Source organism: Myotis brandtii, unplaced genomic scaffold (assembly GCF_000412655.1).
Source record: "Myotis brandtii unplaced genomic scaffold, ASM41265v1 scaffold185, whole genome shotgun sequence".
Lineage (NCBI taxonomy): Eukaryota > Metazoa > Chordata > Mammalia > Chiroptera > Vespertilionidae > Myotis > Myotis brandtii.
In genome coordinates this window covers 9,183,781-9,207,593 of record NW_005356870.1, presented here as the reverse complement: position 1 = coordinate 9,207,593, position 23,813 = coordinate 9,183,781, and the positions used below count along the sequence as shown (strand labels likewise).

General features: G+C 46.5%; 1 protein-coding gene across 1 annotated transcript in view; it reads right to left on the bottom strand.

The window, feature by feature from the left end:
- PDGFRL (platelet-derived growth factor receptor-like) overlaps positions 1-22,942 on the bottom strand; it is a 41,146-nt gene extending 18,204 nt beyond the window's left edge. The window contains exons 1-2 of the mRNA XM_014537917.1: positions 22,922-22,942; positions 14,696-14,996 (exon numbers count right to left, since the gene is read on the bottom strand). Of these exons, the coding sequence (XP_014393403.1) occupies positions 14,696-14,847 (152 nt within the window). The 5' untranslated portion in view covers positions 14,848-14,996; positions 22,922-22,942. The remainder of the gene's footprint in view (positions 1-14,695; positions 14,997-22,921) is intronic.
- Positions 22,943-23,813: the final 871 nt, after the last annotated feature.

Here is a 23,813-nt window from a genome sequence, read left to right as displayed (position 1 = left end):
AGGCCTGTGTTTACTCTGAGCCTCCTTTAAGAATGTGTCACAAATAATTGCTCCATGATATGCTGGGAATGAAGCCATGTCCACAGAGCACCCATCCTGGGAAACAGACAGCTGGGTAAAGTGTAGCAAAGCTCCACAGTTTATGATTTTTTTTTTTGACTCATGCCTATCTGCTTCTCCGTGTTTCAAATGTTTGTATAAGGCCTGTGTTTACTCTGAGCCTCCTTTAAGAATGTGTCACAAATAATTGCTCCATGATATGCTGGGAATGAAGCCATGTCCACAGAGCACCCATCCTGGGAAACAGACAGCTGGGTAAAGCGTAGCAAAGCTCCACAGTTTATGATTTTTTTTTTTTAAAAAAAAAAAAGGTAAAAAAGAAAAATGTGTGAGAAACAAATATGCAAAATGAGAAACTTCAAAGTGAATACAGTTTCAATATCAGAAATTAAGCTTCTCTCTCTCTCTCTCTCTCTCTCTCTCCATGTTAGAGGACTATCCAAGGACTTGCTCAAACCCTTACAATATAACCATAGCATTTCTATTCCAAGAACCAGTTATGTTAATGTCTGTGAAATGGGACTCAGGTCTGTTCTACTGGAGTGACTTACACCAGATCCTTCTGTGTTATTTAAAAAGAAGTCATAATGGGCATGCTTCACTCTTTCACAGGGTAATGGCCCTCCAGCTCCTGTCCCTGACACTGACCCCAGACTCCAACCACTGGGAGGTTCTCCTTCTCTCCTCACTCCACCCCATCCACCCTGCTGATGTCATCCTTTCTTGTTGCCTCTCTTGCCAACCCATCTGGCTTCTGTACAAAGGAAAAGGGACTCCTCCTCCTCCAGAGATTTCCCAGATTCTAAGAAATTGAGGCGTGGCTACCCCTTTGACACCATTAGCCAAGCCAGGCCTGATAAACCAGAGATGAACCCAACAGAAAATCTCACTGGGGTTCCTAGAATAAAGGCCTTAAGACATGCCTGCCTGTGGCCCAACAATTTTTCCCTCTGTGGGATTAATCATTGCTATCTAGATGTTTACTTGCAGCAATGACTGTGACAGTAAAAAAAAAAAATAGTTACATGTACTATGGGATTACAGTTATAACACAGAATAATGTCCATGATACACTACGTAAAAATTAATCATGAAGGAGTCTGTACATTGTACTTTAAGAAATCTGAAGGTGAGTTTTATATTGTGTTGTCCTGTTTTGCATGTGGATTCCAAAGGCAGGACAAGCAGGAATTCCTTGGAAGGTCTAAAAAAGCCAGTATAGCCTGGCCAGCATGGCTCAGTGGTTGAGCGTCGAGCTATGAACCAGGAGGTCACTGTTCAATTTCTGGTCAGGGCACATGCCTGGGTTGCAGGCTGGATCTCCAGTGTGGGACATGCAGGAGGAAGCTGATCAATGATTCTCTCTCATCACTGATGTTTCTACCTCTCTCTCCCTCTCCCTTCCTCTAGGAAATCAATAATATATACTGGCATATATATATCTTTCTATATATCTATATAAGGATATATAGATATGTAGATATATATTATTTTGCTCTGATTAATAAAAAGACTGCCAGTGGGAATGTAAGAAACAATCAGAAATACAATGTGACTGTTCCTACCCACACCTGCTGTGCTTCCCATGCACAGGTGGCCACCAGGCTATGCCGCCCCCTCCCTGGTGCGTCACCTGCCTCCCAGGCTCCTGAATCCTGGGCAGCCTCCCGTCTCACCTGGTTCCCCCCCTGGATCTCCCTGTTTCTTTGATGGAGTCATAGCTCCACCTTTCTCCCAGGCTCAATCTTGACATCAACATTGACCCTCCATCTCTGTCCCAATCCTTACACGTTATCAGCCGACAAACTGATCCTTCTCGGAAAAACATCTCCTCTATCCCCTTCACATGCCCTAGAAAAGGTCGCAGATACTTTACCCAAAGCCATTTTGCTATTGCCTCTGGCTTTACAACGTGAGTAGCTCCCAGTGCACACAGAATTGAACGCATCCTTCTCTGCTTAGAGTGCAAGGCTCCCAACTCCTGTGCAGTAGACTCTTCTCTTCATCCAACCAAAGTCCTCACAAACCCAGACATGTCGGCTCATTCCAACCCCAGCCCTCCAGCCACCTGTTTCCCTCTCAAAGGCTCTCTTCTTTTTCCATCTGGCCTATACCTGGTTGTTCTTCAGAGTTCTGTCCTTAGGGAGAGCTTTTCTGTCCAGTGGCATTTGGAAAACAGGGGTTAAGAGCCTTCATTCAAGAGTCTGATTTCCTTGATTCAAATCCTGTCTCTACACTACTGGCTTGGTGACCATTATTAACACATTATTTAATATTATCATGCTTAGTTTCCTCATCTGAAACAGGAAGACAATAATAGTCCCTACCTTCCAGGGTTGTTATGAGAATAAAATCTATATATATAAAAGCCTAAGCGACCATTAACCACCGAACGACCAGAAAAACCGGAACGACTGGTCGCTATGACGTGCACTGGCCCCTAGGGGGCAGACGCTCATGCAGGAACTGCCCCCTGGTGGTCAGTGCACTCCCAAAGCCAACCTCCCACAGCCAGCCAACCTCCCGCAGTCCCTCCCCCTTCCCTTCCCCCATCCAGTGGGCCCCATCCAGTGGCCAGCAGGCCCCCAGGGAGTGGGCGAGATGGCCCCAATAGGCCCTGATCTCCGGGCTGGCCTAGGGACCCCACCTGTACATGAATTTCGTGCACCAGGCCTCTAGCTAGTTAATAACTGCATTAGATCCTAGAAGGACGCTGGCACAGAAAAAGCACTGAAATGTTAGGTGCTATTGGGGTATGAGATCTAAGCTTCTCACACCCAGCACTTAATGTCTTTATCACAAATCTTAGAGATCTATCACCTGTCTATCTATCTGCTGTCTTGTGTGACCTTTTCAACCCTCTGTTATATGTCTCTGGTAAAATGATTCCTTTCCAAGAAGGAACCATGTCTTATGCTTGCCTGCATTACCCATAGCCTTCTGCATGGCATAATGCTATGCAGACAGCAGCTATAGGTGACTGTGAGCAGAACGAAACAGAATTCAGTGAGTCAAACTGAGCTGAATAATTTGTCCAAGAGCTCTCACTCCTTGGCCCCCGTGTCATCTAAGCAAATGAACTACAAATGCCAATCATCATTTTGGAACTAGAAGGTACTTTAGAGACCACCTGGTTGGATCCCTCCTATTACAGAGATCAAGTGGCTCCCCCAGGGTCACAGAGCCAGTTCACGGGTGATGCTAAGATACAGCTCAGTGGATGTAGAGAAACTCACAGAAATAAGGAAATCATTGTTGTCAATGTAATTTTTAAAAAATCATCTCTCATACTTGGCAACCACATGATTCTGATGTATGGGGGTTCTTTATATTAACGACTCACATTACATTTCTGGCAATTCTAATCTTACGAGGTAGAATAAGTCCATTAACACAGCTCACAAGAAATACAGACAGCCACCCTCCCCTCCCCCAGTGCTCATGGCCACACTGGGGAAGAGCAGGCCTTGGGAGAGGAGTGACAGAGGACAATGGAGCAAGCCGCCACCACCCTCTTAGGGAAACAAGCGGTGGGTTACCAATGGGCTGGCACATGGCCAGTGAGTGCACTGTGGCCAAGTTATAACAGTGAATGCAGGGCCGTGGGCGGGGCCCCACTCGCACCTGGCACCATGCATTCACAACAGAGAGTGATCCCCCGAACCTCCCATCTTGCCAACATTCTCAAGGTGCCCACAAATATTAATGCTACTTGGATGGTCAGCCTTCTGAACAAACATCAGACACCTAAAGAAAGAGACTGCTTTCTTGAGACTGGAGGGGGCTTGAAAATTAGGTTCAAGTCCAGGCTACTTTTACGAAAAGCTGTAAAAACTGGAGAACACCCCTGAGCCCTGTGGGTCTAACCTAATCATCTGTAAAATGCAGGGTCCGGGCCAGATCAGTGGGTCCCCATGCGGACTGCATCTGGCAATCTCTTGGAGAACGATTATGCCGTCTCCTTGGCTCTCCTTTCCATATCTCATCATCTGATCTTCAGGGCCCGTCTCCTACGATTAGGTAATCAATCACTCAATGAACCAGCCGTCTCTCCAGCCCATGCTGACAGCAGGCTTTTCTCTTCCCGTCGGCCCCCTGCGCACTCGAACTTGACCACAAACTGCCCATTGTTGCTCTGTAATTGTATCTGGCGTGTGTGACATTTGTTCCAAAGCCACTGGTAGGCAGGACCATGTCCGGTTTTCTCACAGTTACCTTTCTGACCCAATAGACTGTCTTTCTACATAAATTAGGCTAACAGCCACTCTAGCTGGCATGCACTCTGCTGAACCCCTTTAATCTATTCATCTCTGAGTGCCTATTAATCTCAAGTTGTGACACACTTGCCATGGTCACCCCTCCTGCTCTTATATGGAGAGCTGCTGTTCCCTGCCTCGTCCCCCGAGATGCCCACCTGCTGATGCCATAGCTCATGCCATTCCATGAGCCACCTATGAAATACATGCACGTTCCCTTGTATCTATGTTGTTTGGTATACAAGGTCCCATGCCCTGCCTTGTCCCAGCTACTAAGTCAAGTTCATAAAGAAAAGCAAGGTTGTTAGGGAAGTGGAAGCACTGACCTCCCCTCCCAGGTAAGTGAGGTACCAGACTGAACCTGGGGGCTGAGAAGTAGGATGGGTTGGGAGGAGGGCTTTCGGCAATAGGACAAAGTCAAGATCAAGTCCAAAAGGCAATCTGAACAAAACGTCTGAAAAGTGAAGCGCAGGTGACAAAGCAGAGTGAACAGTGTTGACAGGGGGCGGGGAGAGTGGGGGGTGACACCTGAAGTCCTGGGCAGATTCCCGAGGGCAGTGACGTCTCACACACCCACACGCAGCCGCCCCATGGGCTGCATGTTGCTATTCAGGCAGCTGAACCCAGACTGGAGGCAAAGCTCTGACATCTCCGTTTTGCTGTTTTTTATAATGTGCCATTTTATGCGTGACATACTAATAGACATAACATTTTCCATTTTATAGCTTATTCTTTATTCCTGTGAGTGTTTTTTTACTTCCTCCCCTGACATAACTTTCAAAATTGTTTTATTTGCATTTTGCATATTTAAGTCCTTGGCAAAAAGAATGATCATGCCACAATAACACTCATTTTCATATTTGCACATTAAATCCCAGACCTCACCCACATATATACTTTGTGTGTGGTGGCTGGGGTGTACAACAGAATGATTCTGCCTCAGCCATAAGAAAGAATAAGACCTTGACATGTGTGACAATAGCAATGGACTTCGAAGGATGCTAAGTGCAATAAATCAGAGAGAGAGGGAGAGATAAATACTATATGGTCTCACTTATATGTGGAATCTAAAAGAGAAAAACAAAAACACCAAGGTTATAAATACAGGGAACAGTTTGGTGGTGTCAGAGGGAGGGGTGTTGGGTGTGTAAAACAGGTGAAGGGAGTGAAAAGATACAACCGTTTGGTTATAAAATAAATAAGTTCTGGGAATGTAATGTATGGTGTGGTGACTATAGTACTGTAGTGGATATTTGAAAGTTGCTAAGAGAGTAGGTCTTAAAATTTCTCATCATGAGAAAAAAATTGTAGCTATGTGAGGTGACAGGTGTTAAATAGATTTATTGTGGTTGTCATTTTGCAATATATACAAATATTGAATCATTACCTAATGTGTACCTGAAGTTAATATCATGGCATATGTCAATTATACCTCAATTAAAAAATAAAAAAAATTCCTAAAGAACTGGCTGTTTTCTTGTGAGTCGCCTCCCTTGGGCACAGTATTGTGAATAAAAATAGCGCATCTTTGTTGACATGGCTTACCACGTGTGCCAACGCTTTCCTTGCATGACCTCATCTGTCCTGACAACAGCACAACGGGGCTGGGTGCATTACTGCCTCCTCCACCCAGTCCTGAGCGGAACTGAGCCAAGTTAAAATTAAAAGCTTTTGGAGCTACTTTAGATCACACAGATTATTACAAATACAGGGCACCCTTTTGTTGTTTTTAACTAACCCTCACCCTATACTGAACACTGCCAGGAGGTCTGGCACATGGGAGAGGGCTCGCATCCTGCCGCCCCCACGTGGCCATCTCCGGAACTGCTGGAGGACCTGACGCTGGTGCCACGGAGTCTGGGCACAGAGAGCTCTCCCTTCCGGGCAGGATAAGTTACTTATTTTTAATTCCACTGTTTTCTGGGGTAGAAATCCATCTGAAGGTAAGTATCAGTTTGGTGGCTGCTTTGGATTCCCCAACGCAAATTGGACCCAACGGCACCTCCAGGGAAGGAGGAAGACAAAGAGAGAGGACTTTCATGGAAACTCACTGTCTTCGTTTGTTCTGCTCAGAAAATAAAGTAAAATGAGCTTTGACAGGAAGTGAGCTTGAATTAAAGACACCTGTACAACAGTGTGAACATATTGCCACCGAACTGTACACTTAAAAAAATGGTTAAAATGGCTAATTATATATGTATCATATATATTATATATACATATGTGTGTATATATATACACACACACATATGTACATACGTGTGTGTGTATATATATACACACATACATACACACACATATGTATATATTTGAGCAAAATAAAATAAATTGGAAAGAAAAAGACATCTTCCTTAGTATAATACCAGAGCATGATCGATAATATTTACCAAAGTCTGTATAGGTTCTTGCTCAACAGAGGGAGTCTGTTGATCAACACTTCTTAATAGCTTTCTCTTTTTCTTTTAAAATGGTCCCAGACCACACTCCTCCAGGTGCTGGGGCGCAGGGTTGGACTGGCCTGGCGCCCGCTGTCTGCCTCCTCGCCCACCTGCCCTTTGTGTTGTCTGTGGGTGGAGAAAGCTGGTGCCAACTGTGGCCGAGTGGAAACCCAGGCGCCCTCCCTCCTCTCCAGAAGCTGGTTATTGTTTTCAGGGGGACCAGCCATCAAAGACCTCCTGCCCCACCCACTCTGAACGCACAGTTCTTGACTGAAAAATGCTAACCTCCCCAGACACCACAGGAACATCCTGGAAGACAATGCCTGCACCCGGACTTGCTAGGTGCAGAGCTGGGGTTCTTGACTACCACACGTCACCCCAGCTTGTTTTTACATCTGTGACGTTGCTAACTAACAACCTCGCTTAAATCTCCAACGCCTCCCTCTTCGTACTCAACAGCGATTTACAGGTAAGCCATCGTCCGGGCCACTAATTCTAAGTCTCTTCTGATTTCCCTCCAGGCTCTGCATTTCGCCAAGAATCTCCTGCTGTATGTAAGCTCAGGACGTGTGCCATGATGAGACTGAAGAAACAAAATGTTTCCAGAGAAGATGGAAATGGATTGTGTTGATCGCCCAGTAGAGGTTGATCAGATGGTCCAGAATATTCTTATAGTAATGTTTTTTATATTATCTACAAAATAAGAGCAACATTAAAAAAATTCTTGTAAAGAAACTTGGGTCCAAGAATATGTCTACAGACCCCAGCGCGCGAAATCAGGGATGGAACACATGAAGAGAGATGGGTACACCTGAGACAGAGAAGGGGCGCTGTCTCGCTCCTAAAGGCTGTGAGAAGTAATAGCCCTCACACTGTGGTGTATATCCCTCTGTGCTTTCTATGTTTGTCTACACATAAAGGCTTCAAGTCAGTGACTCATAATTGACCTTAGTTTCACTCTAAATTCCTCATCATGGTTGACAAGGCCTCCCATGGTCTGACTCTGGCTTATCTCCAACATCATCTCTACTTCGTCATCTCTTCCTCCTCCACAACCTTGAGCACCTCCCTCACACACCCTCAATGTTCCAGCTCTAGGCAGTTCCTCATGCGGTTCCCTCCTTCTGGAATTTTCTTACATTTCTTCTCCCATCCCTTTCTTTTTAAAAAAATATATTTTTAATGATTTCAGAGAGAGAGAGAGAGAGAGAGAGAGAGAGACATCAATGATCGGCTGCCTCCTGCACATTCCTACTGGGGATTGAGGCCACAACCCGGGCATGTGCCCTGACTGGGAATTGAACTGTGACTTCCCGGTTCATGGATTGACACTCAACCACTGAGCCATGCTGGCTGGGTTCCCATCCCCTTCTTTAGATGGTTAACACTCTACCTTCAGACATTAGCTCAAGTTTTCTCCTCCCTGACCATGTACTTTTGCTAGCAAGGCACTCACACAGCTATGTATCAACATTGCTTATTAAATAGTCTGTCTTCCCCCAAGAATAAAAGCTCTATCGCTATTGAGGTCATGCCTGTCTTGCTCACTATTGTATCTCCAGCATCCACATAGCACAGGACTGTGACTGCTGTAGATGCTAAAATAAACACTTGTTGGAAAAGAAGAACAACATAAAATAAGGGAGGGCGGAAGATGGAAGCCAAATGGGAGAACAGAAAGGGGATGAGGCAGAGGAGTCAGTAAGCAGTCAATGAATGGTAACATACATACAATCAATACTAATAACTATTGTCAGAAAAGTATCCTCACTCTTTTCTGATCGCAGAAGAGAATGGAGAGCCCTACCCAGTTAGGCTCAGTGGACAGAGCGTCAGCCTGCGGACTGAAGGGTCCCAGGTTCGATTCCGGTCAAGGGCACATGCCTGGGTTGCGGGCTTGGTCCCCAGTAGGAGGCAGACAATTGGTGATTCTCTATCATCATTGATGTTTCTCTCTCTCTCTCCCTCTCCCTTCCTCTCTGAAATCAATAAAAAAAATATTTTTTTAAAAAAAGAAGAGAATGGAGATCTGTGTGATTGGGATATACTGAGTCTGGAATAAAAATTTGAATCAATTTTTACTGGGGCCACTGAGGAACCAACTAAGCCAGTCAAAGGGCCCAGTGCTCTGGGCAGACTAGCAGTACTCAGGGTACATAATCTGACACATGCCCACGCTGTTTTTAATTTGTTTGTTGGGAAGTTGAATTCTATGCTGCTTAAAATATCACTCTAAACTGTGACCACTGAGTGGGCTAAACAGCTGAAAGAACCATAAACACAAGTGTACAATTATTTTACCCAATCTGCCCTCATTGGAAATGCTTTTTTACTGGCGAAAGGAAGACAGTTGAACACTGCCATCTAGTGGTCATCTAATGATACGGGTTTGCCAAGGCAAAAGAAAGCATCAAATGAGGCTGGAGAACCAGAAGGCACGCATCACCTCTAGGGTGGGGATCACTGACAGCCTTCCCTAAGCGCTCCCCTTTCTCAACAGCCCACAGTAATATTTTAACACCTAGTGTCCAAAACATCTGAAATCAATGTGAAACTTCAGCCACTTGCAACCCACCACCCTGGAAAAGAATTATATTTCTGTTTTGAAGCTTAACTGTAGAAATCAGATTTGTTAGTCTAGTACCCAAGGAACAACAACAACAAAAAAAGTAGACAACACATCTATCTTGTGCTACCTTCTAGCTGCTACCTTCATTCAGCCAAGCGTGTTCTCTGGTCTATACTCTGCCACTAGCCACACTCTGAGCAGGAGGGCACAGTTTAGGACTCATGCTGCCCCTCACCGGTCTGTCTCTCTGGACCAGCCGTCTATCCCCTATGATTCTCAGTGTCCTCATTTGTTAGAAAGAGGGGCGTAAGCATGACAAGCACTAAGTCCCTTTCATCTCTAAACTTTGGAGACACAGGACTCATGATCACAGGGCCCTGACTTAAGACCAACTCTAGGCTCAGGGGCCCAGCACCATGCTCTCCCTGAAACACCAGTGGAGAAGCCGCGGCGTGCTGGGTGCTGGGGAAGCGCCAATGCATAAACAGACACCTCTGCCAAGCTTCCAGCCTACAGAGGGACACCAACGTCAGCGAGGGAGGACACGGTAACGGCACCATTGGCGACCGGTGCGCAGTGAGGATGTGTAACGGGGGCCGGTGGAAGTGAGGTCCGAGAGCAAGGAGCTCTCACTAAGGCTGTGGCGGGCCGGGATCTGCAGGTGGAGAGCAGTAATCCTCGTGTGTTGAAATGAAATGGGGCAGAAGGCAAAGGCAGGGGCTGGACTATGCATGGCCTTGTGGGCCATGCCAGGAGTTTGAACTTTATTCTAAGGGCAGCAGAACTGCTCCACTGAAGGGTTTGAGGCGGGAAAATGACAGGACCAGATGCGCTCTGTGGAAGATCTGAGTGCTCCGTGGAGGACGGAGGTCAGGTCAGGGCTTGGGTGCAGGGAGGCAGTCATGTGACTATTACTGTAAGTGAGAGACTCGGGTTTTTGCTGCTGTGGTGGAAAGAAGTGGGGAGATTCAAGAAAGAGTTAAACAGTAGCTCCATTAGGGCCTGGGGGCTGACTGGAAGTAAAGGGAAGTGTCCAAGATGATTCCAAGGTGAATCCCAGGCCGCTGGTCAAGGACAGCTGGGTGGAATTAGTGCCAGTCATCAGCTAAAGGCCACAGGAGGACCAGGTGTGCAGAAGACCAAGAGCTCAGTGGTAGGTGGTTTCATTTAGAGAACGGCTCCTGAAGGGTCCAGGCGGGTGAGCAGGCAGTTGGAGAGTTCAATCTAGAGCCTAGAAGAAACATGTAATCTATCCTACGGCAGATGAAAGGCATCTGGCAGCAGGCAGTGAGGAGAGAAGAAGGCACAGAACCAACATTTTTAACAGCAGGAACAGCAGAGGATGTGAAGCCGGGGAAGGATACCGAGAGGAGAGGCCGGCGAGGCAGAAAGAAAACCAGAAGAATACGGCGTTGTGCAAGCCAAGAGGAGAGAGTTCCCGTCTGCAGATGGACCTACTGGAGCAGCCATAGGGAACGGAAAAGTGAACTCTGGATTTAGTGACCTTGACCTTGGTGATAAATGCATGCGGAGCAGGGGCAGGCGCCAGGTGCAGTAGTTGAAGAGTGGCTAGGAGAGGGAAATAAGATGATGAAAGTAGAGAGAGACTCCTCCAAGGGGTCTGGCTGTGAAGGTAAGAAGAGAGAGAGGAAGGTGGCCAGAGGGTAGTGGGGACTGAGCTGGGGTTTCCTACTATGGAGAAGATTTATGGGGAGAATTCCCTTGAGAAGGGGAGCATGATGAGCCAGAATAGCGAAGCAATACCTGATGTCTTGAGGCTCCTGAGAAAGATTGTAAGGACAAGATCCAGAGCACAGATGACACTGTGGCCTGGGTCGAGTGGACAAACTCTTTCTCCACTAAAGCTGTGAGAGCAGGGAAGAGAGAGATGCAATAAGGAAGGTGAGGCAATTCTAGGGGCCCAATTTCTAAGTAAATTAGGTGATCGTTTAATTAGCTGAGAGTGAGAGAGATGGAGAGCAGAGATTTAAGAAGAGGAAAAAAGTGAGCTCCCCAGAGAAATGTCTTCTGCTTTGCCAGGCACAAGTGAGGTGACCAGGAACCAATGGCACCCGCCCGGCCAGCCGCCTGGTTTCCTTAGCAGCGCTCCGTGTCCATGTGCCACCAGAGGAAGCAGGTAAACAGGTTCATTTGGGGCTGGACATTTCCAAATGGGAGGGAAGGAAAACAGGGGGCAAAGTCACTTACCTAAGACGTGTTCAAGAGTTTAGGATGGAAAGAGGGAGAGAAGTGAAGACAGGGGTCAGGATGGGTAAAGAGGGTCAACTGACGAATGAATGGCTCCAGGAGGCCAAGCAACAACAGACTCTGAGATAACAGGGATGGAGCCAGGTGACACAGCACCCTGGATATAAATGCTCGCACGTTCCAATAAGCAGTGTCACTAAGTGTAGTCATCTGTAAATGCTGAATGAATGAAGGCCTGCGTGACTAGGAACTGGCTTCCGACAGGGTCATAAACCCCTGAGGAAAACCAGGAAACCCTTTCCTGAGTTCTGCTTTGTGCCGGGCACTGTTCCAGGTGCTAGGAATCTGACCAGGAACCATGCAGATGTGGTATTTGCCCTCATGGGGCGTACACTTTCATTTTTTCTTTTAATATACATTTTTTATTGATTTCAGAAAGGAAGGGAGAGGGAGAGATAGAAACATCAATGATGAGAGAGAATCATTGATCTGCTGCCTCCTGCATACCTCCTACTGGGGATCAAGCCTGCAACCAGGCATGTGCCCTTGACCGGAATTGAACTCGAGACCCTCCAGTTCCCAGGCCGATGCTCTATCCACGGAGTCAAACTGGCTAGAGAGGGGCTGACACTTTCAGGGGGAAGATGGACACAGGTCCCAGATGACAAAGAATTGATCAATTAAGGGAAAGTGGGAGAGAAGTGTACACACTTTCTTGGATCCTCTAGCTGTGCATAATTCCCTGGTTAATGTGAGTGCTGGTCAGAATGAAATGTCCCAAAAGGTTTTTTGGATCCCTGTGCTTGAGAAATACGCGTTGCCTAGTAACCATTAGTCATAATTTACTGAACATTTACCAGGGGCCAGGCAGTACCTACCATAAGTACTATTATCTCCAGATGAGGAAACAGGGTTCCAAGGAAATTACTGATCAAAGACCACTCTGCTGGTTAGTGGTAAAGACAGGATGGCAATCTGGCTGTGCATCAGCCTGACCTCTCTGGTCCATAACACACTCCCTCTTCTGGTCAGAGGAGCCCATTTGGACACATATGGCAGCATGTGAACTTCATTCCAGAAGCTACCAAAATGGCTCAAAACCACTGAGGAGAGCCTCCAACCCCAAAGCTGTGAGAACGACGGAAAGAACTCATTCCACGGGAAAGGAAAACACCGAATGAATGCTTCTCTTCTAGCCAAAGGCCCCGCGTTCCGGGAAAGATGTCAAGAGTCGATTTGTTGAATCTCTGGTGTCAAATAAATCGTGATTTTTTTTTGGTTGTTGTTTGATAGAGAGTTATGACTAGGTGTTTTTCACATTTTCCACATTTTTTTTTGTGGAGTCCTTGGGGGCCCACATCTGTCTTTACTTTCTTATAAAGCCCTAACTGTGCTTTGAATGAATGCTACTTAATGTTAAGTCGAAATTGGCTTCTTCAGCTACTGGATATTTCTTTTCCATTCAGATTCATGTTCATTTTACTTTGAGTCCTTAAGCTATTTTCAAACATATTTTGGCTAACATAACTTTGAAGCTACTCCTATTAAGTCTTTAAGGGCCAAGTCATCTAGGTTTAGGAACTTTGTGTAAGTCAAAGACTAAATGTTCTGAGTAATTTCAAATGACTCCATCTGGTTTTTTTTTAAAGTGTGTAAATCTTGACTTTGGTAAATTAAGACACTTAAAAAGTTTGTGGGAATAAATAGTTCCAGATTTGTTCTAAGAGGACGGACGAACAGGGACACACACACACACACACACACACACACACACTCACCACGTGTTTATTTCAAGTGTGGAGATCAAAATGGGAAAAACCATTTCATTCTTTCACCCTCCACTCCTCCAACCAAATATCTCTTAAGAAAAACCCTACACTATTATACACCATAAAGCCAGAAGAGTAACTTCAGAATAAAATGTAAAAGAGGTCTTAATGCCAGAGGTTAGATAGAGAGATATTACTTATACTTATATTTTAATTTAGTTATTCTCCAAGGTGTATATGTGTGAGAAAGAGGGAGGAAATATTGTCATTCCATCATTCAACAGATAAAGCTAAAGGCCAAGCACTTAGCTAAGTCCCAGTGAAAAACACAGATTAGAAAACTAAAGAAGAAGCAGCAGGTATAAAGATAAAGAGTTCTCAGAAGAGGATGCCAGGGAGGACCCATGGGAATAAACCTAAGGAGGCCTGACACAGGCTGCCCAGAGAAAGTGACTCTGAGGCTGAAGTTGGCCAGTGAACAGGGGCTGAGAGTGGGCACAGCCAAGTTTTAAGGCCCCGAGCGCTTGAAGCATTTGATGATGTCCCAGGAGCCCAGCCAGCGAAAGCAGAGACACGAATCGAGAGGCGAGAGGTGACTGGTGAGAGACTGCGGAGAGCAGGGAGGGTCTCAGCAGTCATGTGAGGATGTCGGACTTCATCCCCAGTGGAAACCCGCCCAGTGATGAGTAGGGGAGTGACAGGACCAGATGAGCACTTTTTAAACATCACTTCAGCTGCAGCAAGGAGTTGGAGGAGGACACACCAGGGCTTGGTGGGGTGGGATGACACCCGCTGGGACTGGGGCAGTGACACCAGAGATGGAAAGAGGACAGGTTTATGGCTCTGAGGAAGCTGAATTGGCTGAACGTGGTGGTTGACTGGATGTGGGGAGTGATGGGAGAGGACAAGGCAAGGGTGCTCCCCAGGTTTCTGGCAGAGCAGCTGAGGGGGGTGTCCTTGCGGGAGATGCAGACCGGAGGTGGGGTTTGTGCAGACATATGACTCTGTGTTGAACATGCAGTCAACTTGCTCTTAGGAATGTCCTGTTAGCTCATTTCTGTGTTCATTATGGTTGAAAAAAAGTAACATACAGCATCGGATCCATTATTTTTTACAATATGCATTCTTAAATACCTCGATGCATCACAGTTTCAATTATTTGTCTTATGGCTTCCTATAAAATGTCATTGTTTTAACCACCGCTCATAGGATTTGCAATAATTTTTTAGTAACTGGTCAAAGAAATAAATTCAATGTCTTTTGCCCATTGAGCATCCATTTTTATAAGCTGGTAGAGTGAAATGATCAATGTCAGAAACAATACAATATTGACTGAGGGGACGAAACAAACCCTTGACCCAGTGTAAGTAAAATAAAAGATATCCACATGCTCACCTGAGGCGGGAGTCCTTGAAGGTGTCCAGGTATGGGGGGTAGCTCCATCCAATTTTATTCCCTTTACACCGGAGCTCCAGGGTCTGCCCCGCCGCCAGGCTCAGGGTGGCAGCGGGCTTCTGGAAGCGCCCTTTCTCCGTCATCTGCACCATGATAGACTGATTCTTTGGCGCTGAGTCATCGGCCGAGTCCCTGTCCTTTGTCTTGGGAATCTTGGGCTTCACCTTTTTGTTGGTGGGCTTGATTCTGTTTTCTCCTGGCTCCTTTGGACGCTTGTTCTTGGGAGGGTGTTGGCCGGTAACTAGTACAAATGTGAGGAGAGAACAATGGGCTGTAGGAGTAACACACCCAGAGTACTTACAACTAAGACAGATCACTTTACAAAACAAACATATGTTTTTATTGATATCAGAGAGGAAAGGAGAGGGAGAGAGAGATAGAAACATCAATGATGAGAGAATGATTGATCAGCTGCCTCCTACATGCCTCCTACCGGGGATTGAGCCCGCAACCCGGGCATTTGCCCGTGACCAGAATCGAACTGTGACCTCCTGGTTCAACCACTGAGCCACACCGGCCAGGCCAGATCACTTTTTAATACCCCACTCCTCATATATCAACATTGTCTACAGCAATAATCACTATTTTCTTGGTTCATTCTTTAGTTTTTTTTTTTGTTTTGTTTTTTTTACCATTCTTTAGTTTTTAAGACAATGAATGACCGAAAGGGAATCTACTAGTATTTCTCTAAGGGGTCACATGGAATGGCAGGATGGAAGCCACTCGCAGGGCCTGGTGCCTGCCTTTGTAATCGCAGGGCGTTCAGTGTTCACTTTGAATCTACTGTTTAAATGCTGTCTCCAGTGAGTGGAGACACAATCGGTACCACAAGCTCGCTCAGAAGATTTTGGACCTTTAGGAATTTTACCCAAGACAAGCGGGGACAGTGCGTCTTTGTGTGCCAGGGGCTGACAATGTCCATACAGAACACAAGGCTTAGTAAGAAACGAGTACTGATCCCGTGCTCCCGAAAGCCCAGCTGTCCCCCAGCTCGGCAGCCACGCGCCTGGTGCCCCCGGCAGGATGAGAAGGAGACTGCAGTCAGCGCATCTGCTTGCAAGAGCCCAAAGACTCACAGAATCACAGGGTCCACACTTACGGGACCCCGAGAGGTCACCGAGGCCAAGTCCGCATGCTGTGGATTAAAAAATGAAGGAGGCCCTGAGAAGTTACATAAATTGCTCAGCGCTGGTCCTGGCAGAAAGTGAGAGCAGAACTCAGGTCTTCTGGACCTCATTCCAAGTCTCACTCACTCTACGTAGATAAACATCCTGTATTATTTTGACCAGATAACCACAGGAACCATGGCTGACTGAGGGAATCACAAGGCATTTGTTTAAAAGAAGTGGAATAAATCGGGAGAAAATCCTTTTTTCCTTTTAGATGAATGGATTTATCCAGTACGACCTTGGTGTATAAAAGGCTTGGAGTGGTCCAAAGTACAAAGACGTTGAAATTGGGATCAAGAGATGCAAAAAGACAGGTGTTATAAGTTCCTATGCCAGCGGCCCAGGCAGGTGACAAAACAAGGTGAGTCAGCCTGGCCAGCATGGGTTAGTGGTTGAGGGTCGACCTATGAACCAGGAGGTCACAGTTCAATTCCCAGTTAGGGCACATGCACCACTTGTCTGACTTGTAAGTTATCAGATCCTGTGGCTATCCTACTCAGGAACATTGGATGACCTGATTATGAATAATATGCATCCAAACATGTGCTATTATCCCTGCAAAGTAATTTAACCTTTTGACCAAACAGGCCCACCTGTCAATCTAACTATAGTTGGTCCAGCTGGCTGCCCATGGAATTGGTCAATGGTTTACGGTGATGACACTAAGTTAAAGGAGTCAGGTAAGTGACCCTACAGATACCCAGGCAGTCCTAGGACTGAGTGACTCCCAAACCCCATGTCTACTTTGTAAAAAATACGACTCTTCAGCCAAACTATGTATTTCTCAAAGGCCTAAAACATATAAGAATTTATATTTTAGGTAAATAAAAGTGAAAGTACATTACCACTGCGTTTTTTGAGACTACTGTATTTTATAGAGAAATAGGTGGTAAAATTTAAAAAAACACACACACACACCATTAAATATCATTACTGACTTCAGGTCCTGGCTACCACCTACTAGCTGTGTGATCTTGGGACGTTACCTAGCCTCTCTCTGCCTCAGATTCCTCATCTGTAAATTGAGAACTATCTATAATAATAAAAGGGTAATATGCTAATTAGACTGGACGTCATTTCGGATGTCCTTTCTGACGAAGCCAGGGCCAGAGGAAGCCAGCCCAGTTTCCAGGTGTCTGCAGGCGGTCCAAGGGAAGCCAGCCCGGGTCCCCCTGGGTCCCGGGTGCTGGAGGGCAGCCGGTGCCGGCAGCCGGGGGAAGGAAGGCCTACTCTTGCACGAATTTCGTGCACCGGGCCTCTAGTACGGTAATAATGATGATCTCATGGATTGGTGGGGGGGATAAACGAGTTACTATTTTAAATCCTGGGAGCAGTGTCTGACCCCAGTAGGGGCCAATTAAGTGTTCCTTGTTTTGTAACCTCATGATAATGTCCATGGTGATCTCCATGATAAACAGGTGATGGAGACAAACGAGCTCTTATTCTTCCTGGTTTACAGGTGCAAAAAACTGAGATCACAGCGGCCAAGTCGTTCACCCGGGTCCCCAAGAAGGTGGTGACAAACCCGACCCTTTGGCTCCAGGTCCAGAGTCTCCTCGGGTTCATGCCCTTGCCTTTCAGTTCACATAGAGATGGACATACTGCAGCAGTTTCCCTTCATTGGCACAAACCTCACGCGCAGCCCCATTGTCTAAGGCAGTGATGGCGAACCTATGACACACGTGTCAGAGGTGACACGCGAACTCATTTTTTTGGGTTGATTTTTCTTTGTTAAATGGCATTTAAATATATAAAATAAATATCAAAAATATAATCTTTGTTTTACTGTGGTTCCAAATATCAAAAAATTTCTATATGTGACACGGCACCAGAGTTAAGTTAGGGTTTTTCAAAATGCTGACATGCCAAGCTCAAAAGGTTCGCCATCACTGGTCTAAGGAGCTTCTTTGTCTCTGTGCCCTGGGTTTTGACAATGAGTTCCAAGTCAAACAAAACTTGATGCCAGGGATGAGAGCACACCCTTCCTGGAAAGGCCGGAGATGCTTTCCCAAGGCATATATTAGACTCCCCAAGCGCGGAGACACCGGGCAAAACCCCGTCTCCAGAATGAATGAATAAATGCTACAATGCAGGAAAATGGACTGGGATTCTTCCGCATGAATTGAGGATTGCAATTAACCCTAGTTCCACAAACTATTAATGCTTTAATCCTCTAGAACTGTGCTGGAGGAGACAATATACATTCATTAGGAGAAGTCCTGACCTCGCTTTAGATGAGGGCTACATGTGAAGAGTCATTAACATCAAAGACCTGTGGCTGTTTGGTGTTTTCTCCCCACAGGCAGTGAAGGGGAAGGTCTGCCCTGAGAGCAGCATCAAAACCAGCACACTGCGAACCGTGCTGAGCAGCTCGGGGGTTATATACACTGAGGGCCGAGGGCCGTGCCTCACTCTCATGTTTCTGTTCCCGTGAAACACCCACAGGAACACTGAGACTTCCAAGACCAGCGCTGAGCTGATGGGAAAGCACTGACACGCAATATAAAGAGGAAAAAAAAAAAAGATGAGAGCCTGTTCTTCCCTACTCTCTTCTAGAATCCCTCCTCCAAATTACCCCCCTACCATTTCTCAAAGTACCATTTTCTTAACATAGCAATTTCTAGGAATCACATACTTCTGTTCCAAGGTAAAGACCTTACTTTGAAACCTTTTTCAGAATATCCATTAGAACAGGGTTGATCGCTGTTCTTTTTTTTTTTTTTTTTTTAAATGGAGGTAACGGACATATAGCATTATGTCCGTTTCAGGTGTACAGCATATGATTCGCTAGTTGTGTGCACATACTGGAAAATGATCACTCTCTAGTTGAAACAGCTTTATTTGCTTGGCTTCCAGAACATGGCACTGCTGGGTGTTCCTCCTACATCACTGACAACTCCTCAGTGTGCGTGGCAGCCCTTCCTCCTCTTCCGTTTCTGCCTGATCTGAGTCCCAGAGGCCTTGTCCTTGCAGCTCCTCTCCATCGCTAAGGACACTCCATCTCTGAGTGGCCTCACACGGCCCCCTGGGCGTCAGCAGCATTCACACGCTGAGAGCTGCCTTGTTCCTGTCCTCACGTTGCCTCTAAACTCCAGGTCTGAAGCGCTTACTCAGCACGGCACTTGGAAAGCTAGCCGGCAGCTCAAGCTGATAATGTCCACGCTGAGTCCTGGAGGCCGCTCAGATCCTCCGTCCCAGTGTCCCCTTATCAGTAACGGCAAGTCTATTCACCAGTTGCTCAGGACAAAAACCTCAGAGTCACGCATGATTATTTTCTTTCTCTCCAGCGCCGTGTCCAATCCAGCAGCAAATCCTCAGGGAGAGGACTCCTTGCCTTCAAAATAGACCCTGAAGCCGTCTCTTCTCCCTCCATCTGATGTAACCACCCTGGACCAAGCCACTTCTCACCTAGACCATTAAACTGGTCCAGGCTCCTGGCTTCCACCCAAGCACTTTAACATGTGAAAACATAAACCAGAGATGGGCACGCTTCTGCCAAAGACTCACCTTGACGTTCATCTACTTTAGAGTCAAGCCCCGCGTCTTCCTGAGCCCTGCAAGGTTTTGCCATGTCCTGTCTCAGACCTCATGGTGCTTGAGCCACACTGGCCACTGGGAAGCTGCTGGGCCTGCCTCCTTTCTCACACCTGCAGCATTTGCTTCCTCCACCAGGCAGGCCTCTGCCTCTCCTCTCCCAACCACACTCTCACTTCATCCGCAGCCCTCGCCATCTGTTTACCCTGTGTTTCAGGGTGAATTGTGTTCCTGAAATGACACACTGAAGTCTGAATCTCTGGCGCTGGTGAATGAGACCTTATTTGAAAACTAGTGGCCCAGTGCACGAAATTCGAGCATGGGGGGGGAGGTGTCCCTCAGCCCAGCCTGCACCCTCTCCAATCTGGGACCCCTTGGGGGATGTCTGACTGCTGGTTTAGGCCCAACCCCACAGGATCCACAGAGATCGGGCCTAAACCAGCAGTCGGACATCCCTCTCACAATCAGGGACTGCTGGCTCCTAACCACTCACCTGCCTGCCTGCCCAATCGCCCCTAACCACTCTGGATATCAGCCTGCTCGCCCCCAACTGCCCCCGCCTCCACCGGCCTGATCACCCCCAACTGCCCTTCCCTCCTGGCCTGATCACCCCTAATCGCCTCTGCCTTGGCCCCGCCACCATGCCTTTATCTGAAAGGACATCCGGAAGGTCTCCTGGTCTACTTAGCATATTACCCTTTTATTAGTATAGATAGGATCTTTGCAGATATAATTGAGTTATGATTAGCTCATTAGGGTGAACTCTAATCCAATATGCTGGTGTCCTTATAAGACTAAGACACACACATACATACATACACACACACACACACACACACACACGTGACCAGAAACATACAGGTTGAAGATGGCCAAGTGACCACAGAGGTAGACATTGGAGTGATCCAGCTAAAAGCCAAGGAGTGCTGGCCACCTGCAGAAGCTGGACGAGCCAGGAAGGGTACTATCCAGAGTGTCAGAGGGAGCATGGCCCTGCCGACCCTTCATTTCAGACTTCTAACCTCCAGCACTGGAAGGGAATGAGCTGAGCTTCCGTTGTCTTAAGCCACCTGGTTTGAGGCGCTTTGTGACAGCGGCCCTAGGAAATCTATGAACCCTGATTATTGATTCTTCATGCCACTTGTCACTTCCTGAAATTAATCTTTACTTGTTTAGTTTCCATCTCTCCTCTCCATTAGATCATGCGCACACAAAGTAAGGGTTTACAACCTTGTGCAGGGAAAGCCTTCATTGCCCAGGACTTCTCTCCCTCTTCTGGCCGGCACCCCAGTCTCTCTCTTGCCCTCAAATTTCTCTTTTCTGATTTAAGAATCAGAGATTATCGTGCGTGTCAAATATATAGGCCAAAGTCTAAAGGCTTCAAAACACTTACCAACAATGAAAATTTTTACAATTCTTTTCTCATTGCGAGAATTTCTGGCCCTGGCCGGGTGGCTCAGTTGATTGGATGGAGCGTTGTCCCATCCACCAAAAGGTTGGGGATTCAATTCTCGGTCAGGGCACATATCTAGGTTGCGGGTTTGATCCCCAGTCAGGGTGTGTACAGGAGGCAACCAATTGATGTTTCTCTCACATCAATGTTTTTCCTTTCTCCTTCTCTTTCCCTTCCTTTATCGCTAAAACTACGTCCTCAGGTGAGGATTAAAAAAAAAAAAAGAATTTCGGAACTAATTTTTACCCTCTTTTTCCAAGGAATAAATTGAGACACAAAAATGATGGTGCGGATAGAGAATCGTCATTAATGTTTCTCTTCTTACAGAGATCTGGCTGCATGGCTCCCATATCAAAATGAATCTCTTTAGTCCTCCCAGAAAGAGAACTTTTCACAGGATCCTAAATGAACCCATGTGAGACCGAGGTTCAAATCAGCATTGATCAAGATCAACAAAACAGCAGTCACAAATCAATTATGCTTCATCGTTTGCTCCTAACATCAGATAAAATATGTAGATGATCAAAAGTTGGTAAGTACCTGTGACTTTATACTTCTTAATGTAAAAATAGCAGCACCAATCAATAAAGACAGCGGCAGGTGCTCCATACAAAAGCTGGCAATCAGGTGCTGTGAGCCACGGCGACTAAGTGGGATCTCAGGCTGTTTAGTAACTATTTTCATGACATACTGTCATGATACAAGAGTAATATGTGCCATTTCAGAACTGGAGGAGAAATAACATTACTTCATGAGGAGAAATAACATCACTCCTAAAACTCTAAAGCAGTGGTTCTCAACCTTGGCTGCACATTAGAATCACCTGGGAATCTTTTTAAAATCCTGATTTCTGGGCCTCATCCTCCAGAAATTCTGTTTCTTTGTTATGGGGTGGGGCCACAACATTAGTAACAAAGAAACAGAATATCCGGAGGATGAGGCCCAGAAATCAGGATTTTAAAAAGATTCCCAGGTGATTCTAATGTGCAGCCACAGTTGAGAACCACTGCTCTAAAGCATTCTAGAATTAGGCAGGCACACATTGTTGGGTTAGAGCAGCTATATACCCAATCCAGTGGTTCTCAACCTTCCTAATGCCGCGACCCTTTAATACAGTTCCTCATGTTGTGGTGACCCCCAACCATAAAATTATTTTCATTGCTACTTCATAACTGTAATTTTGCTACTGCTGTGAATCATAATGTAAATATCTGATATGCAGGATGTATTTTCAGGGGTCGCGACCCACAGGTTGAGAACAGCTGCTAGACGCTCACAGGGAAGCCTTTCCTATCAGACAGCCTCTCCCGGGAGTGATCAGAAACATGGAAAGGCAGTGGGATACGGTGAGTCATGGCCTTGTGTCTGGGCTTGGCCATGCCCCACATCCCAACCTGCCAATCAGAGCCTGACACTCTGACTGGCCCGTTCCCAGGCCCAGCCAGCCACACCATAACTCAAACCAGAAAAAGCATCCTTAGTAGGTTTATGGAAACTGTTATATAATTTAACGAGGCAGGTTTACTTTTCTAATTATGTGTTCAATATTTTATTGATAGTCTATACTCTATATTTTAAAGTAGATACTTTAAAAGCAGACAGTGGCTATTGTCATGCCTAAAATGTACCAATTATTTCTTATAAAGGATTTCGTCTGTGTTCAACTTTCTCTGATGGTCTCACAAGTGTTCATTGCGTGTATGAATGACATTTGACTACAATAATGCTAATTGATTCAGGCAGTTTGCAATCGTTCTCATGGTCTGGGCACACGTCGATCGGAAAAACCTCTGGCGCTGTTTCCTGAGCCTCAGGCAGGCATCTTGGGTGAACTGTATAATCAAGTGAGTGGGTTATTTGAGTCTGACCATCTCCTGTCCTTATGCAAAAAATAATACCAAACACTGCATTTCCCTCACGTTAGCGATCACATAAGGACTGGCCAGGAGCGGTTTCGTATAGCATTTTACAATGTGAGCTCACGCCATCTCCTCTCTGGGCAAACAGTACCTGTTGCTTCCCCGAGTAGAAAAACTCCCTACGTTTTACTCAGCAAGACTCCAGGCTTAAGGATCCTCGTGCTCAGCTTCAAGTCCCACAACCATCTTGGACTCTGCAAACGAGGATGTGGGATTTTTTGGCAAACGCTCCTAGTTTCATGGGAAAGAAAGGAACTGGTCAGGGCTGAGTGGTGGGTGAAAGGCGAGCCAGGTTGCGCTGGCTCCAGCGTGAGGTTGCATAACGACAAAAGCTGCTTTTCAACCAAAACTAAGCAAAGACTGTGGCTGAGGCTGAGCAATTCCAAGGGAGGGTTCAGGATGCCAGGATGGACCCAGACACACAATGTACTGCACAAATAACACTGATCCAATAACTCGCGGAGCCAGTGAGGCAATTAAATGCTGACGGTACCGTGGATACAGACACCGACATAAACAACGCATTCACATTCACACACGCGCAACAAAATGAAGCCTGACCTGTGGTTGTGAGTCTTTCCAACAAGGTGGGCCCAGGACAGGCTCCCATTGGAAAAAGCGCGGAGGCACAGAACGCGTTTTCTTCACCTTCCCCCATCCACTCAGATACGAGGTGTAATGAACAGCTGTGTGGGATTTGGATTCGTTTTGAGGTTTAACCCATAGACTTATTTGCTGTAGGCTTAGGCAGGTCTTGCAGGACTGGAGCCCTAGGTGGCAGAGGACACAGACCCAGGGCTGCGGCTGGGAGGAGGAGGAGGACACTTGGAGTTGTGCAAAAGCACCAGCCACTGCCTGGCTCAGGTGGCCCCGGCCCTCAGAGCAGAGATCCCGGAGCTGATGCGAGGCTGGGAGGTGGAAGCCGTCCGCATGGGGTGCCACCTCCCAGACGACACGTTGACACTGGGCCGGCCAGGCGCCGG